Below are 16,371 nucleotides of genomic sequence, written 5' to 3'. Positions count from 1 at the left end.
ATCAACCCCAAACGTCCTCTCTTCCACTGAAACTGGACTGGGCCAGTCATCAACCCCAAAGGTCCTCTCTTCCACTGAAACTGGGCCTGTCATCAACCCCAAAGGTCCTCTCTTCCACTGAAGCTGGACTGTGCCTGTCATCAACCCCAAAGGTCCTCTCTTCCACTGAAACTGGACTGGGCTTGTCATCAACCTGAATATGAATAAAATAGTGTAACGAACCTGGGTTTATAAGTGCGGATATCGACTCTGCCGCTGGAGCATGCTTTTGCGGAACAGTTGATAACGCGCTGGACTTCGTGCTAGAAGGTTGAGGGTTGGAGACCTGCTCCCTGCTGTTTCATTACACTGGTGTCAGAAGTGATCGGACCTTGCATCCACGACAGTGCGTGTGCTTGGCCGGTGAGCGCGTTCCTGTAAGACGTAGAGTCGCAAGCTAGCGCGAGGACGCGCTCTTTGAAAGGAGGGAGTAGTGTAACGACCCTGGGTTTATAAGCACGGATATCGACTCTGCCGCTCGAGTATGCTTTTGCGGCACAGTCGATAGCGCGCTGGACTTCGGGCTAGATGGTCGATGGTTCGAGACCTGCTCCCTGCCGTTTCATTACAATAATATATAAATGACCTAATAAAAGCGACATTTTGACTATAACACAGCATTAGCCAACTATTTCATGTCAAGTGAATGAATGACAAGCTTTACTCGCTATTCACACCGGACTGTTGACATGATGATGAGTTTCAATGCATTGTCTAGTAAGAGGTGAAATGGTAGGAACCGTGGCGATGAGGATCATAGCTAGCAAATCACTGTAGCCATACATTCTCCCGCACAAAATATGAATTTGAGAGGGAAAGGACTTGATTCGATTTACAATATGTATACTATTTGCAACCAATGGCTGTATAGACATTAAATAAAATTAGCTAATTAACATTTGTATATGTCTAATGCAATTTAGCGTTTAGAACGACAAGGCAAAAGCAATCAATCAAATACATTCTTATTTTAGCTAAGTAAAATGATACGACAGAAAATCACTGATACTCAAGTGATTGCCATTTCCCACAAAATCCCCACAGGACGGCGAAATCTAACATTAGTCATTCAGAGCTTTACTAGGCGTCAAATTTGAGTTTTTCCGCTGGCTGGTTTGAACACCAGTAACTGTACGTCTTTACCTCAATTCTTTCTTTCTAGCACATTTACACATCAGTAGCTGACCAATAGTATTTGCATTTCACTCATAAATTCTGATATAACATGTTGTATTTGTAACACATTTAGGCACATATCTACCGCTTCGGCTGCACTATCTTTGGCTTCGCTGTCCTCTCCGTATACTCTTTTATCCCGCGAACCAGGTTGTGGCATCTTCCTCTTGCCAGTCTAGCACTTCGATGTTAGTGTCGGTGGCAATGGTACTAGTACTACTACTACCGAATAAGTCGGTTAGTTTTTTGCATTTGAATAAAGACTTTTGTCTCTTAACTTTTCAGCCCCACCCTTACGTTTTTTTACTCTGCTTTTCCATTGTCTATTGTAGCTAGTTTTCGAGCTGTCAATGTGAGTGTGGGCGGGGCTAAGGAATGCATAGACGTTTGTTTTCAATAGACCATAGGGCCTGGGGGAAAGGAGCCGGTTGGCCCGTGTCGCTCAACCTTCAGCCAACTTTTTTATTAATAGTAAAACATGGGGCCTGCCTTATACGAGTTCCCATGCTGTGTTACTGCCGGCTGTGACCGGGAGACCCATGAGGCAGCGCACAATTGGTCCGGGTTAGGGGCGGGTTTAGCCGGCCGGGATTTCCTTGTCCCATCGTGCTCTAGCAACTCCTTGTGGTGGGCCGGGCGCCTGCAAGCTGTATTCGGTCATCAGTTGGACCGTGTTTCCTCGACACATTGGTGCGGCTGGCTTCCGGGTTAAGCGATCAGTGTGTCAAGAAGCAGTGCGACTTGGCAGGGTCGTGTTACGGAGGACGCATGGCTCTCGACCTTTGCCTCTCCCGAGTCCGTATGGGAGTTGCAGCGATGAGACAAGACTGTAACTACCAATTGGGGAGAAAGAGGTAAAAGGTTAAATAATTGGGCTGCCTGTGTAAACACATACATGCACATTAGACATACACAAGGAGTCAACATTATTAATGAGGGAAGAGAAGCTTTATACCAGCATATTCAAAACCCATGTAGTACTTCTCAGTGTATTTACAAAACATAAAGAGGTAAAAATAAAAGAATAACAGAAAAAGGAAGAAAATGAACACATCACAAATGGAAACAAACAACCAACATTTGGAATCCAAAAATGTGTAAATTGTAAAATTTAAAAAGAAAAAAAATATGCATCTTTCATTATTCATACTTGTGACTTTAAACTAACATTAAAACAAACAGCTCTGTATTGGTGTCCCCTAGTTCATCTTTCCCCTCTCTCTTTCGTTCTCTCTTTCTGTCCATCCCTCCATGTGTTAGATACATAAAGAAGAGGAGTTAGATTTATGAGTTTTAGATCTACGGGAGGGAATAGTAAAATCCTAGACTAAATAATAACGTCATGGACTAAATATTATCGTAATAAACTAACATGGGCTGAGGAGTAGGTTTAAAATAATACAAAACACAGCTATTTTACCTCTACACATACTCTCCAAAATACATTAAGATCACAGTTTTTCCGGATGACAATAATAAATTAATTAAGAGAATGATTTAAATGCATGTTTTTAATAATACCTTCACACAAAAATCCCTACAACCATTGTCACCAATTGCTGCACTTTTAGTTTCCTTTTTCGTTCAATCTACAGTCTTGCATTCTTTGAAAAATCATAACACATTGCATCCTTTTGACAAGGCAGAAAATAGTTCTTTCAGACAACCAACTGCTTGCATTTTCTCTGTTCTCTCCATCTCAGATGTGTCATCGTTAAGATTGGCAAATCTCTTTGTTTTTAGGTGTTGATGCTCGTAGTCAAGACATAGATATAAGGATGAACATTGCTCCCAGTAAATGATAAGATGTGGCCTTACAGTACTCTCTAGCCAGTACACTTACACAGTGTACAGCTCAACAAGCAGGTGTATATTCTCAAACCAGTCACCATGCCAAACAAAATCAACCAACCAATAAAAAACAACATTGAAAACATGGCCCATACTGTACTGAATGATTTCTCTCAACATAGCACATCAGATTCAAGTGTATGGAGGTGAAAAAAACAAAAAAACATTGGTGAATGTTCACTGTGGGACAAAGATCTCAAATCACTGAAGCTGTCGCCCCTCTCCAATCAAAGACTGTGGTTGTCATAATCTTCATCCAATGAGAGACGGAGGATACCATTAAATAGGCTTTATTCCAGGTTGTTGTATATCCAATGAGACTGAAGTTGTCATCTCAATTCATCCAATCATAGACTGTGGTTGCCATCATGCCCATCAAATCTAAAGACTCATAACGAATGCAGGTGGGGAGCCAGAAAGCTACCTGCTCAGATTTCTTTACACTTGAGGGTTTTCAGTGTCTTTTCCACAAGATGGTGGAGCATGGTACATCTTTCTGTGTTAGCATGACTGAGAGTATGCACAGTGACATACATTTATAAATATACAGAGATTTTTATTTCCTGGTTTGTTAGAATGGAGGTTCCTTTCATACAGTCTCTGATGGTAGGTGATGAACGAAGCAGAAGGTCACAAGTGTAAAAGTGAGAGGAAACAGAAGAAGAGAACAAACACAGATAGAGGCCAGGGGGAGAACGAGGCCTGGGTCCACTGTCCTGGTAGAGAGGGCATAGAGAGGAAGAACCACTGGGCATAGATGACATCACGTCCTGTCTCTTCCACCAATCCACACCACTAACTGGCCAGCTGGCAGAGCCTTCACACACTCATCGTCATGTTTGGAGAATACTACAGAGAGAGAGATGGACAAAGGGGGTTATGTAAATATTATCAATACTCTTATGAAGCCAAACATCACTTTTTATGGTATGAACAAATAGGGAACACACACTGAAAGTCCCCTGCACACACCTGAGGTGGTTGGTGAAACATTGTGTTGGTAATGGAGCCTTTCAGTGTCCAGGCCCTTTAATATTTATAATCAACACCATGTAAAAAATGTATAGTTGGTAGGCTAATGTTCATTTTGAAAGTTGGTAAAGATAATCTTCAGTCCTACTGCTACAATTCTGTGTCTCTGGCCCTTTGAATAACTTCTGTGGGTGCGAGTATGGACTCACGCTCTCGTTCTGAAAGGGGTTGAGGAAGTTGCCCCCCATCTCGCCGTCATCTCTGGGGGTCCCCGGCTGGTTACTCATGCTCAGGTTACCAGGAGAGTTCTGATCAGAACCAATCACACAACATAGAAATATAATCTATTATCTATCTGTATACCATACATACGCAATAGGGTAGATTAACCATTAACAGTAGTACCAATATTTCAACCACATACAAATCACTACAAAAGTCTGTCTGATAATTGATTGATGCAAATTACTAATGGTATGGGTTGGGTTGGAGTCTTCTCCTACCTTAGGGAGGCTATCCATGTCACCAGACCCTGGGTAGTTGGGAGAGAGAAGGGCATTACTACTATACAGTCTCAGTAAACACATCAATTTACCCTTCAAAAGACTAGTGTAGTGAGTTAAGAACAAGCTCAAAGCGTGTGTGTGTGTGTGTGTGTGTGTGTGTGTGTCTGTTTAAGGGTTCTATTCAGCTTCATAGCGTGATTGAAATTCAAAAGGCAATGTTCCTGCTTTAGCACAGACTGCATTGATGGTAAACGCTCCATAAATGCTTCAGCTTTACAAATTGAATAGGGCCCTAAGTGTTACCTAGCGATCCATTCATGTGATGTGGCTCCATTCCTGCCATCCCTCCCATTGGACCGTCTGCACCGGCACCCATTGGAAACTAAGGCCAAAACACAAGCAAACAGTATTAAACAGTTAAATCACACGCACACTCACACACACAGATAATGATGGTTAAGTTATCTTACATTTGGTCTGTTTCCACCAGGGGGGACTGTGTTGATCATGGTGTATATGTTGTCACCGGAGTTAGTCGAGTCTGACAGGAAACACAGTATACACAACTCATACATACAGTATACATATGTACACACACACACATATACATACAGTACACACACACACACACACACACACACACCCCCCCTCAGGTTAAGTACCCACTAGAAACTTGAACATACTATAAGCCAAATAGGCAACTGACTTGAGGTAAAGTCACACTTTAGGTCAGATATATATAGTTAAGTTGTTTCACAGACCAAATCCCTAAAGTCAGTTTGTAACATTGTGAATGCATCCCTGTCCCTGTCTAACCCCACACATACATCCATTAGCCCCACTCAGGTCAAGGCCCCCCAAACACACGCACGCACACATTACCTGCTGGGCTGGGCATTATTGGAGTACCAGGTGGCCCCCCTCCTCCCGGCGGACCCTAAAATGAGAGTTGATAATTGGGAGATTTATGCCTCATAGCAACTACACACCAACAATACAATGCTCCTAATATCTATAAAGACAATACACTATATAGTGCCTTGTAACTAACAGGCAAATACAGACAACCAACTTCCAGTCAAATAGTTTCAAGTATCAAGTTTTAATGTCACATGCTCAAGTACAGTGAAATGCTTTTCTTGCAGCTCCCAACAATCCCAACAATGCAGTTATCAATAACAATGTAATGCCAAAAATAACAGGGTAGAACAAAACACAAGATATAAAAACAACAAGAACACAATAATGTAAATAAGAATACTATATACAGGGTCATACTATAGAGGGTCATACTATATACATACCACATAACTTCCTGGAGACGCAGAGGAGTAGGGGATCTATAGACAGACAAAGAGAGAGAGAGTGAGAAAATAGCATTTCTCTTTATTCAAATCCTCTCTTCAGGAAATGTATGTTTTTTTTTTAAATTAAAATATTTTCTGTTTTATTGTTATTGTGGTATATTTAGGTATCTGTCTTGGTGGTTGTGTTACAGTTTGTTTTTCTGGTTACTTACTGAGTTGGCGTTTTGAGGATTTGGCCAAGGTCTACCCCCACCAGGTCCCCTAAAACACACACACACACACACACACACACACACACACACACACACTTTAGTTCACTCTGTTCTTACACAGTCCTGGGTTGTTCTATTTCCCGTCAACAGTATTGTTAAGAACACATCATTTAGAGGCCAGAGAAAGGAAGAGAGGACAGCACATCCAATCATAATCAGCTCTGAGGGTAGTGATGGTATCTAGTGAGGGATTGAGGAAATATTGTTTTTATAGAACTCTTGCGTAACCACATCCTTTGGGGGGAAGAGTTAAAGGACGGTGTGGATTGTATGTTTACAGTGCCGTGTCTGTTCATTGTGTGTGTGTGTGTGTGCGTGCACATGTTTTTGTGTGTAGTGTGTGTATGTATTTGGGAGGCGCACAATTGGCCCAGCGTCGTCCAGGTTTAGCCGGGGTAGGCCGTCATTGTAAATAAGAATTTGTTCTTAACTGACTTGCCTAGTTAAATAAAAATAAAATAAATACACATGTACAGTGCCTTCGGAAAGTTTGGACTTTTTCCACATTTTTGTTACGTTACAGCCTTATTCTAATTTTTATTTTATTTTTTAAGTAAAAAATCCTAGGGAATCTACACATAATACTCCATAAAGACAAAGTGAAAAGTTTTTTGGAAAAACAGAAATACCTTATTTACCGTATTCAGACCCTTTGCTATGAGACTCGAAATTGAGTTCAGGTACATCCTATTTCTATTCATCATCCTTGAGATGTTTCTACAACTTGATTGGAGTCCACCTGTGGTACATGATTGAACATGATTGGAAAGGCACACACCTGTCTATAAGGTCACACAGTTGACAGTGTATGCCAGAGCAAAAACCAAGCCATGAGGTCGAAGGAATTGTCTGTAGAGCTTTGAGACCGGATTGTGTCAAGGCGCAGATCTGGGAAAGGTTACCAAAACATTTCTGCAGCATTGAAGATCCCCAAGAACATAGTGTCCTCCATCATTATTTTAATGGAAGACGTTTGGAACCACCAAGACTCTTCCTAGAGCTGGCCAACCGGCCAAACTGAGCAATCGGGGGAGAAGGGCCTTAGTCAGGAAGGTGACCAAGAACCCAATGGTCACTCTGACAGAGCTCTAGAGTGCCTCTGTGGAGATGGGAAAACCTTCCAGAAGGACAACCAATCAGACCTTTATGGTAGAATGGCCAGATGGAAGCCACTCCTCAGTAAAAGGCACATGACAGCCCGCTTGGAGTTTGCCAAAAGACACCCAAAGACTCTCAGACCATGAGAAACAAGATTCTCTGGTCTGATGAAACCAAGATTGAACTCTTTGGCCTGAATGCCAAGCGTCACTTCTGGAGGAAACCTGGCACCATCCTTACGGTGGCAGCATCATGCTGTGGAGATGTTTTTCGGCAGGGACTGGGAGACTGATCAGGATCGAGGGAAAGATGAACCTAGCTGAGTACAGAGAGATGCTTGATGAAAACCTGCTCAAGAGCGCTCAGGACTTCAGACTGGGGTGAAGGTTCACCTTCCAACAGGAAAACAACCCTAAGCACAGAGCCAAGACAACACAGGAGTGGCTTCAGAACAAGTCTCCGAATGTCCTTGAGTGGCCCAGCCAGAGCCCGGATTTGAACCTGATCAAACATCTCTGGAGAGACCTGACAAATAGTTGTGCAGCAACGCTCCCCATCCAACCTGACAGAGCTTGAGAGGATCTTCAAAGAAGAATGGGAGAAACTCCCCAAATACATGTGTGCCAAGCTTGTAGCATCATACTCAAGAAGACTTGATGCTGTAATCACTGCCAAAGGTGCTTCAACAAAGTGCTGAGTAAAGGTTCTGAATACTTATGTAAATGTGATAATTCAGTTTTTTATATTTTTTATATAAATTAGCAAAAGTTTCTTAACCTGTTTTTGCTTTGTCATTATGGGGTATTGTGTGTAGATTGATGAGGACAAAAAACAATAATACATTTTAGAATAAAACTATAACGTAACAAAATGTGAAAAAGTCAAGGGGTCTAAATACTTTCTGAATGCACTGTATGTGTGTGTAGTGTGTGAATGTGTATTGATGACAGAGTGCTCACATGTTCATGCCAGGCATCCCAGGGCCAACGAGTGCATTTAGAGGAGGTCTCATCCCTCCACCGTAGTTCTGGAAAAGAGAAACCCAAGGTCAAACTACTGTAAAGTAATGTACACAACTCAAACAGGATCCACAGGTGGAGAGTAGAAATACTACTATTGTATACTACCACACATAAAAACAAATATATTCACCCACCTACAAACACAAACAGCCAAACACGCTAATGTTACCGAAGGAGTTTAAACTTACGCAAACCTGGAGATTTCATCCAATCACATACCTGTGGCGCAAGAGGGACCATCCCTCTGGGTGGAGTCATTCGCTGCATGGGCCCGCCCATATTTGGATGCCCTGAAAAAAACAGAGCGCCATCAACTCGCAGTCCTTGTATGTGAGTAAGAGTCTGTGGTGTGTATGTGACACACACCTTGCTGTCTTGTGGGGTCCATTCCGCTGGGTAGCATAGGCTGGTTGCCATGGACCCCCATTGCCTGAGCCGAAATCGTCATCATCATCACAAAATATAACACAAAATCATTAACATACACTAAAGCTAAGAGGCTATACAAAAAAATCATGTCCAAACCCGGTCAAAGAGGGTAAGACAAGACAATATAATGTAGTCAAATAAGATATACAGTGGGGCAAAAAAGTATTTAGTCAGCCACCAATTGTGAAAGTTCTCCCACACTGTCCAACTGGTCCTTGCCTTGCCTGACACTGATGAAATTCTCTGTCAGTCTCGCTACTCCTATGACATGACCATAGTCAGGGGAGTTGGTGAAAGCACACACAGTAGGGTCTGAAATTATTTGCACCCTTGATTAAGATGAGCAATAATAACTGTATAAAATAAATAATTAAAATACTGAGCTACAGTGGGGCAAAAAAGTATTTAGTCAGACACCAATTGTGCAAGTTCTCCCACTTAAAAAGATGAGAGAGGCCTGTAATTTTCATCATAGGTACACTTCAACTATGACAGACAAAATGAGAAAAAAATCCAGAAAATCACATTGTAGAATTTTTAATGAATGTATTTGCAAATTATGGTGGAAAATAAATATTTGGTCAATAACAAAAGTTTCTCTCAATACTTTGTTATATACCCTTTGTTGGCAATGACAGAGGTCAAACGTTTTCTGTAAGTCTTCACAAGGTTTTCACACACTGTTGCTGGTATTTTGGCCCATTCCTCCATGCAGATCTCCTCTAGAGCAGTGATGTTTTGGGGCTGTTGCTGGGAAACACAGACTTTCAACTCCCTCCAAAGATTTTCTATGGGGTTGAGATCTGGAGACTGGCTAGGCCACTCCAGGACCTTGAAATGCTTCTTACGAAGCCACTCCTTCGTTGCCCGGGCGGTGTGTTTGGGATCATTGTCATGCTGAAAGACCCAGCCACGTTTCATCTTCAATGCCCTTGCTGATGGAAGGAGGTTTTCACTCAAAATCTCACGATACATGGCCCCATTCATTCTTTCCTTTACACGGATCAGTCGTCCTGGTCCCTTTGCAGAAAAACAGCCCCAAAGCATGATGTTTCCACACCCATGCTTCACAGTAGGTATGGAGTTCTTTGGATGCAACTCAGCATTCTTTGTCCTCCAAACACGACGAGTTTCGTTTTTACCAAAAAGTTATATTTTGGTTTCATCTGACCATATGATATTCTCCCAATCTTCTTCTGGATCATCCAAATGCTCTTAAGCAAAATTCAGACGGGCCTGGATATGTACTGGCTTAAGCAGGGGGACACGTCTAGCACTGCAGGATTTGAGTCCCTGGCGGCATAGTGTGTTACTGATGGTAGGCTTTGTTACTTTGGTCCCAGCTCTCTGCAGGTCATTCACTAGGTCCCCCCATGTGGTTCTGGGATTTTTGCTCACTGTTCTTGTGATCATTTTGACCCCACGGGGTGAGATTTTGTGTGGAGCCCCAGATCGAGGGAAATTATCAGTGGTCTTGTATGTCTTCCATTTCCAAATAATTGCTCCCACAGTTGATTTCTTCAAACCAAGCTGCTTACCTATTGCAGATTCAGTCTTCCTAGCCTGGTGCAGGTCTACAATTTTGTTTCTGGTGTCTTTTGACAGCTCTTTGGTCTTGTCCATAATGGAGTTTGGAGTGTGACTGTTTGAGGTTGTGGACAGGTGTCTTTTATACTGATAACAAGTTCAAACAGGTGCCATTAATACAGGTAACAAGTGGAGGACAGGGGAGCCTCTTAAAGAAGAAGTTACAGGTCTGTGGGAGCCAGAAATCTTGTTTGTTTGTAGGTGACCAAATACTTATTTTCCACCATAATTTGCAAATAAATTATTTTCTGGATTTTTTTTCTTCTCATTTTGTCTGTCATAGTTGAAGTGTACCTATGATGGAAATTACAGGCCTCTCTCATCTTTTTAAGTGGGAGAACTTGCACAATTGGTGCTGACTAAATACTTTTTTGCCCCACTGTAAATAGAAGCAGATACAAGTGAAGGGAAATAAAAAAAGATGAGGGTACATATCCTATTGTAGCCTGAGGAGCGTGTCTGTGCATCAGTGATCTTACCTGATTAGGTATTCTGAGGGGCGGTCTGGGCCCACCAGGATAACGAGGTGACATGAACGACTGTGAAGGTACACACACACAAACAAACACACACACAGGGTTACAAGCATGCACACACATACCAGTACACACACAAAGAGAGAGGGGGGATAGACGATAGAGATAGGGAGAGATAAAGTCTAATGGAAAGAGATAAAGTATATGATAATGAATGCTAAAAATGTTAGTATGACAGTCAGTTATGACACTTCTACGCTCCCATGACTAACTACTATGTATGTTTCAGTTTTGTTACCTGTAGGATTAACATGTTTGTGTTCTGTGATTGAAATATAATGTTGCTATTGTGTGTGTCTGCTATCCAATGTCTACACCACACACAATGAACTGTCCCATAAATGTTGGGGTCAATTCAAACTAAACCAAACCAGTTGTGTGTATTCATGGATGCCAAGGGAAGGCTTTCCAAAATATTTGACAAATGCAAAAATAAAAGGAAAAAATAATTTATCTTTAGAATCTCTGTGTTTTCATAATTTCCCTTCAATTCGCAAGTAGCTGAATCTCACCGGAAAAGTCATCCGAGCAAGGGAAACAGCGCCCCTCTGTCTCAGTATGGGTAGCCCATGTATTTGATGCTGTCTGGACCAAAAGAGTATGACGCCATAATATTTGATTGATTGATGCCAGCAAGCATTTGGCTTCCCTTGATAAAAAAAGTATAAAATAATTAGCCAATCAGCGTTCAGCTGAGCTCAACGTTGGGTTGTCCTGGCACAGTAAAACACCCCCCCAAGGGAAGGCAGTTTGGATGTGGCTTCACACCAATCAAATCACATCCAAAGGGAAACATTTTTTTTTTTTTTATGTTTCTGGGCTGCTTTTTTTGTTGTCCTGTTGTAGCTAGCTTGCTAAATCGACCTTTTCCTAAGACATGGATGGAGATGGGGATTTGAACTTGTGGTTTTGACTTAATTCTCTGTACATTCTCTGTATGATTATGAAGGTGATTCTGATCCAACCATAAATTAATATATTGTGCCACTGGCCTGAGACAAGCTAAGTTCAATATGTAGCCTAGATGTAGACTAGGCTCAAGTTAACTAGCTAGCTAACTTAGCTGGTTCATTGTTGACCATGCAAGGAAGTTAGGCTAGCAAGATATTTTAGCTAGGTAGCCTATGATAACAAAAACTAAAAGCATACTGTATGACAAAGGAATAGACCATTTTGCCAACATGAAAGAGAGGTGGATGGCATTGGTCTACAAGTAGGATGAGTCAACATTTTTTACTTGCACACGTACACACACACAGAAAGAAAGAAATCAGTACCTTGGACTAAATCATTTTTGGTATCTTTAAGTTTGTTTTCACTGTATTATAGCCTAGTTGATTTGATAATGTTTAAGTTGAAATGTTGCTAGAATAGCAGATGCAGTGCTCATGTTGTCTTTATGCTGACTTGCGGCAACTCTGTGGTTCTAAATCAGTAGTTATTTAGTAAACTGTCTAAAACATGCCTGGCTGACCATGCTGTGGGTCATGCAACTGTTTGTTACATGCAATATGTTGCTCTCTGGTTTTGTGATAAAAAAAACAAATGTGTAGTTGAATTTATTCCGCCGCTGTGTGTCTTTTTGTTGTCTCGGCTTTATTGTATATCATGGTGGCATACGAACGAATGGGTTATAGAGAAAATACCACAATTATCACAACATAGGTTGGAATATGGCTTTTTTACTGGCTTGGCTTCCACAGGGATTTTACCCACGCAACGCTATTGAACCAAACCCAACCAATGATGTCAGCTACAGAGAAGCAGTACCATAACACACCACTAGGGAGCAGTATCATAAGACACCACTAGGGAGAAGTTCATACAACACCACTAGGGAGCAGTATCATAAGAAACCACTAGGGAGCAGTATTATAAGACACCACTAGGGAGCAGTATTATACCACTAGGGAGCAGTCTCATAAGACACCACTAGGGAGCAGTATCACAAGACACCACTAGGGGGCAGTACCATAACACACCACTAGGGAGCAGTACCATAACACACCACTAGGGAGCAGTACCATAACAAACCACCAGGGGACAGTACCATAACACACCACTAAGTGGCAATACCAAAACGCAACGCTAGGACGCAGTACCATAACACACCACTAGGTGGCAGTGACATCCAGTTGACATCCAGTCCCTCTGCTACCTACTTTCCTCTCTGTTTGGATCCAAATTAAATGGACATTGACTTTACAACACAGAGATTATCATGTACTATTATGTTTCTTATTGTCTTATTTGTATTTCAGCCCAGGTGTATTTCAGCCCTTGAAAAGGTAAAAAGAGAATAGCAGAGTCTAAGAAATAATATAAGCGTATACGGATGAATTAATATATTATTACATTTATTTGTGAATGAGCAAGTGCAAAGAAGTGAGTAAATTAGAGTAAGTCAAAAGACATGAATGAATATGGATTACGGAGCCAGTTGGGTTGTGTGTGCATGTGTGTGTCTGCCAGTCAGTGCCTGTGTTGTGGCTAGTTTGTTTGTTGATTCAAAGCTGCATAGGCATGTGTTGATCATTCAGTTTGGCCTCTGTAAGAATCTCAGGGAGGAACTAGTCTGCTCTGTCTCAGACCCTGATTGGCCTTGACAAGAAATCCTCTTCAAAGACGGCTCCAAACAACAACAATGATTGATTTTCAGCAAGGATCGGGGGACCAGGAGTTGGTGGGAAAGGGTGTGTTTTGACTCAAGTTTGAGATTTCTGAAAAGCTGATCTGAAATATTGCCACGAAGGCTATTGATCTAAGTGTCAGACGTGAGCTACTGAGTTTGACTGTTAATGACATTTAATCAATGCGCTACCAGCCGACTGACTAATGTAATGGAGAGACTGACTGCCTAAGAGAGGAAGCTCATACTGCTCAGACACACACACACACACACACATGTGCACCAACACACACACACTAACATGCACACATACAGTACCAGTCAAAGGTTTGGACACCTACTCATTCAAAGGTTTTTCTTTATTTGTACTATTTTCTACATTGTAGAATAATAGTGAAGACATCAAAACTATGAAATAACACATATGGACTCATGTAGTAACCAAAAAAGTTTTAAATCAAAATAGATTTTAGATTTTTCAAAGTAGCCACCCTTTGCCTTGATTACAGCTTTGTACACTCTTGGCATTCTCTCAACCAGCTTCAACAGTCTTGAAGGAGTTTCCACAAATGCTGAGCACTTGTTGGCTGCTTTTCCTTCCCTCTGCGGTCCAACTCATCCCAAACCATCTCAATTGGGTTGAGGTCGGGTGATTGTGGAGGCCAGGTCATCTGATGCAGCACTCACTTTCCGTCTTAGTCAAATAGCCCTTACACAGCCTGGAGGTGTGTTGGGTCATTGACCTGTTGAAAAACAAATGATAGTCCCACTAAGCACAAACCAGATGGGATGGCGAATCGCTGCAGAATGTTGTGGTTGCCATGCTGGTTAAGTGTGCCTTGAATTCTAAAGAAATCACAGACAGTGTCACCAGCATAGCACCCCCACACCATCACACCTCTTCCATGCTTCACGGTGGGAACCACACATGCGGAGATCATCCGTTTACCTACTCTGAATCTCACAAAGACACGGTAGTTGGACTCATCAGACCAAAGGACAGATTTCCACCGGTCTAATCTCCATTGCTCATGTTTTTGGGCCCAAGCACGTCTCTTCTTCTTATTGGTGTCCTTTAGTAGTGGTTTCTTTGCATTTGACCATGAAGGCCTGATTCACGCAGTTTCCTCTAAACAGTTGATGTTTAGATGTGTCTGTTACTTGAACTCTGTGAAGCATATATTTGGGCTGTAATTTCTGAGGCTAGTAACTCTAATGACCTTATCCTCTGCAGCAGTGGTAACTCTGGGTCTTCCTTTCCTGTGGCGGTCCTCAGGAGAGCCAGTTCATCAGTTTCATCATAACGCTTGATGGTTTTTATGACTGCACTTGAAGAAACTTTCAAAGTTCTTGAAATGTTCCGCATTGACTTACCTTCATGTCTTAAAGTAATGATGGACTGTCGTTTCTCTTTGTTTATTTGAGCTGTTCTTGCCATAATATGGACTTGGTCTTCTACCAAATACAGCTTCTGTATACCAAATACCAGCTTCTGTATACCAAATATACTTCTGTATACCACCCCTACCTTGTCACAACACAACTGATTAGCTCAAACATTTTAAGGAAAGAAATTCCACAAATTAACTTTTAACAAGGTACACCTGTTAATTGAAATGCACTCCAGGTGACTACCTCATGAAGCTGGTTGAGAGAATGCCAAGAGTGTGCAAAGCTGTCATCAGGGCAAAGGGTGGCTACTTTGAAGAATCTCAAATACCAAATATGTTTTGATTTGCTTTTTGGTTATGACATGATTCCATGTTATTTCATAGTTTTGATGTATTCACTATTATTCTACAACGTAGAAAATAGTAAAAATAAAGAACAACCCTGGAATGAGTAGGCGTGTCCAAACTTTTGACCGGTACTGTACACAAATGCAAATCAACTCCTTGCTACAGAGCTTAAAGTCCATGTATTGCTAAAACATACACAAATGGAAAGATGATTGAATTAGTCTCTGTGAACATGTAGTGTTGTTGTAAGAGGATGAAGTACAGGTAGCCTCCTCTAACCCAACCAGCACACATACAAACACACACACAGTTAACACTCTCCCCTTGACATGACCATCTAACAAAGCTAATCTACCATCTAATGCAGCTGGTAGGAGGGTCTATGGAGGGACATGGCTATTGAAGATGGGCTCTGTTATAAGTACAACTAGCAGGGATGATCTCGATTCTACTTCAATCCAGTCAGTTCAGCAGAAGATTTTAGTTTTTTTCTGCAGTTCCATGGTAACTCCCCACTCAACTCCTCTAGCCTCTTCTGCTTCAATTCAAAACCAAAGTCCTGAAGACAAGGGGTTGCCATTGATGACGCATTGGACAACAGTGAGAGTACCTGCCTGGTGTCGGTGGTATCTGTTCTGGCTATAGGACAGAATGTTCTGTTGGTCATAATCTGTAGCTACTAATCTGATAGAAAATGGTTGTCTGTCTCCCACACACACACACACAAGATAACACAGCAGGAACTGTGTGGCCACCGCAATGACGCACAGCAATCGGCTGAGTGCCATGTTAAATACTTCCCTGTAGCCCATTCAGCCAGAGCACAGGGAAGACCCCTTTCTGCTTTATAAATTCAACAATGTGTGTACCTGGAAGAATCCTGGAGGTACAGGACCCACTGGCATTCCCTCTCCTGTGGGAAGGTTCCCAAGGATGGGACTGGGTGCTGCTGCTGCACTCTGGAAGACACACACACACACACACACACACACACACACACACACACACACACACACACACACACACACACACACACACACACACACACACACACACACACACACACACACAGTAAGTGAGGTTAGAACATGGTGGTGGTGTATCAGTGACACACCAATCTAACAATGCTCCAAAGACATCCAACATCCCACCAACGGGAGACCAAAATAATTGCCACCAATATCCCACAATATCTTGGCAAACTCAAC

At 42.0% G+C, this 16,371-nt stretch overlaps 1 protein-coding gene across 3 annotated transcripts in view; it reads right to left on the bottom strand.

Annotated features, from left to right (window-relative positions):
* Window positions 1-2,141: 2,141 nt before the first annotated feature.
* The window catches only part of LOC110525821 (single-stranded DNA-binding protein 2), a 92,342-nt gene continuing 78,112 nt past the window's right edge, over window positions 2,142-16,371 (bottom strand). For all 3 annotated transcript variants that reach the window (XM_036979961.2, XM_090237726.1, XM_090237727.1), the window contains 13 exons: window positions 16,033-16,122; window positions 10,739-10,798; window positions 8,610-8,673; window positions 8,463-8,533; window positions 8,181-8,248; window positions 6,064-6,112; window positions 5,849-5,884; window positions 5,427-5,481; window positions 5,015-5,085; window positions 4,848-4,926; window positions 4,542-4,570; window positions 4,248-4,346; window positions 2,142-3,915 (listed from right to left, as the gene is read on the bottom strand). In XM_036979961.2, the coding sequence (XP_036835856.1) occupies window positions 3,886-3,915; window positions 4,248-4,346; window positions 4,542-4,570; window positions 4,848-4,926; window positions 5,015-5,085; window positions 5,427-5,481; window positions 5,849-5,884; window positions 6,064-6,112; window positions 8,181-8,248; window positions 8,463-8,533; window positions 8,610-8,673; window positions 10,739-10,798; window positions 16,033-16,122 (801 nt within the window). In that variant the 3' untranslated portion in view covers window positions 2,142-3,885. The remainder of the gene's footprint in view (window positions 3,916-4,247; window positions 4,347-4,541; window positions 4,571-4,847; window positions 4,927-5,014; window positions 5,086-5,426; window positions 5,482-5,848; window positions 5,885-6,063; window positions 6,113-8,180; window positions 8,249-8,462; window positions 8,534-8,609; window positions 8,674-10,738; window positions 10,799-16,032; window positions 16,123-16,371) is intronic.

This window comes from Oncorhynchus mykiss, chromosome 6 (assembly GCF_057628025.1).
Source record: "Oncorhynchus mykiss isolate SJ-2025 chromosome 6, ASM5762802v1, whole genome shotgun sequence".
Classification (NCBI taxonomy): domain Eukaryota; kingdom Metazoa; phylum Chordata; class Actinopteri; order Salmoniformes; family Salmonidae; genus Oncorhynchus; species Oncorhynchus mykiss.
The sequence above is the reverse complement of the archived record's forward strand: the minus strand, read 5'-3'. Positions and strand labels throughout refer to the sequence as shown.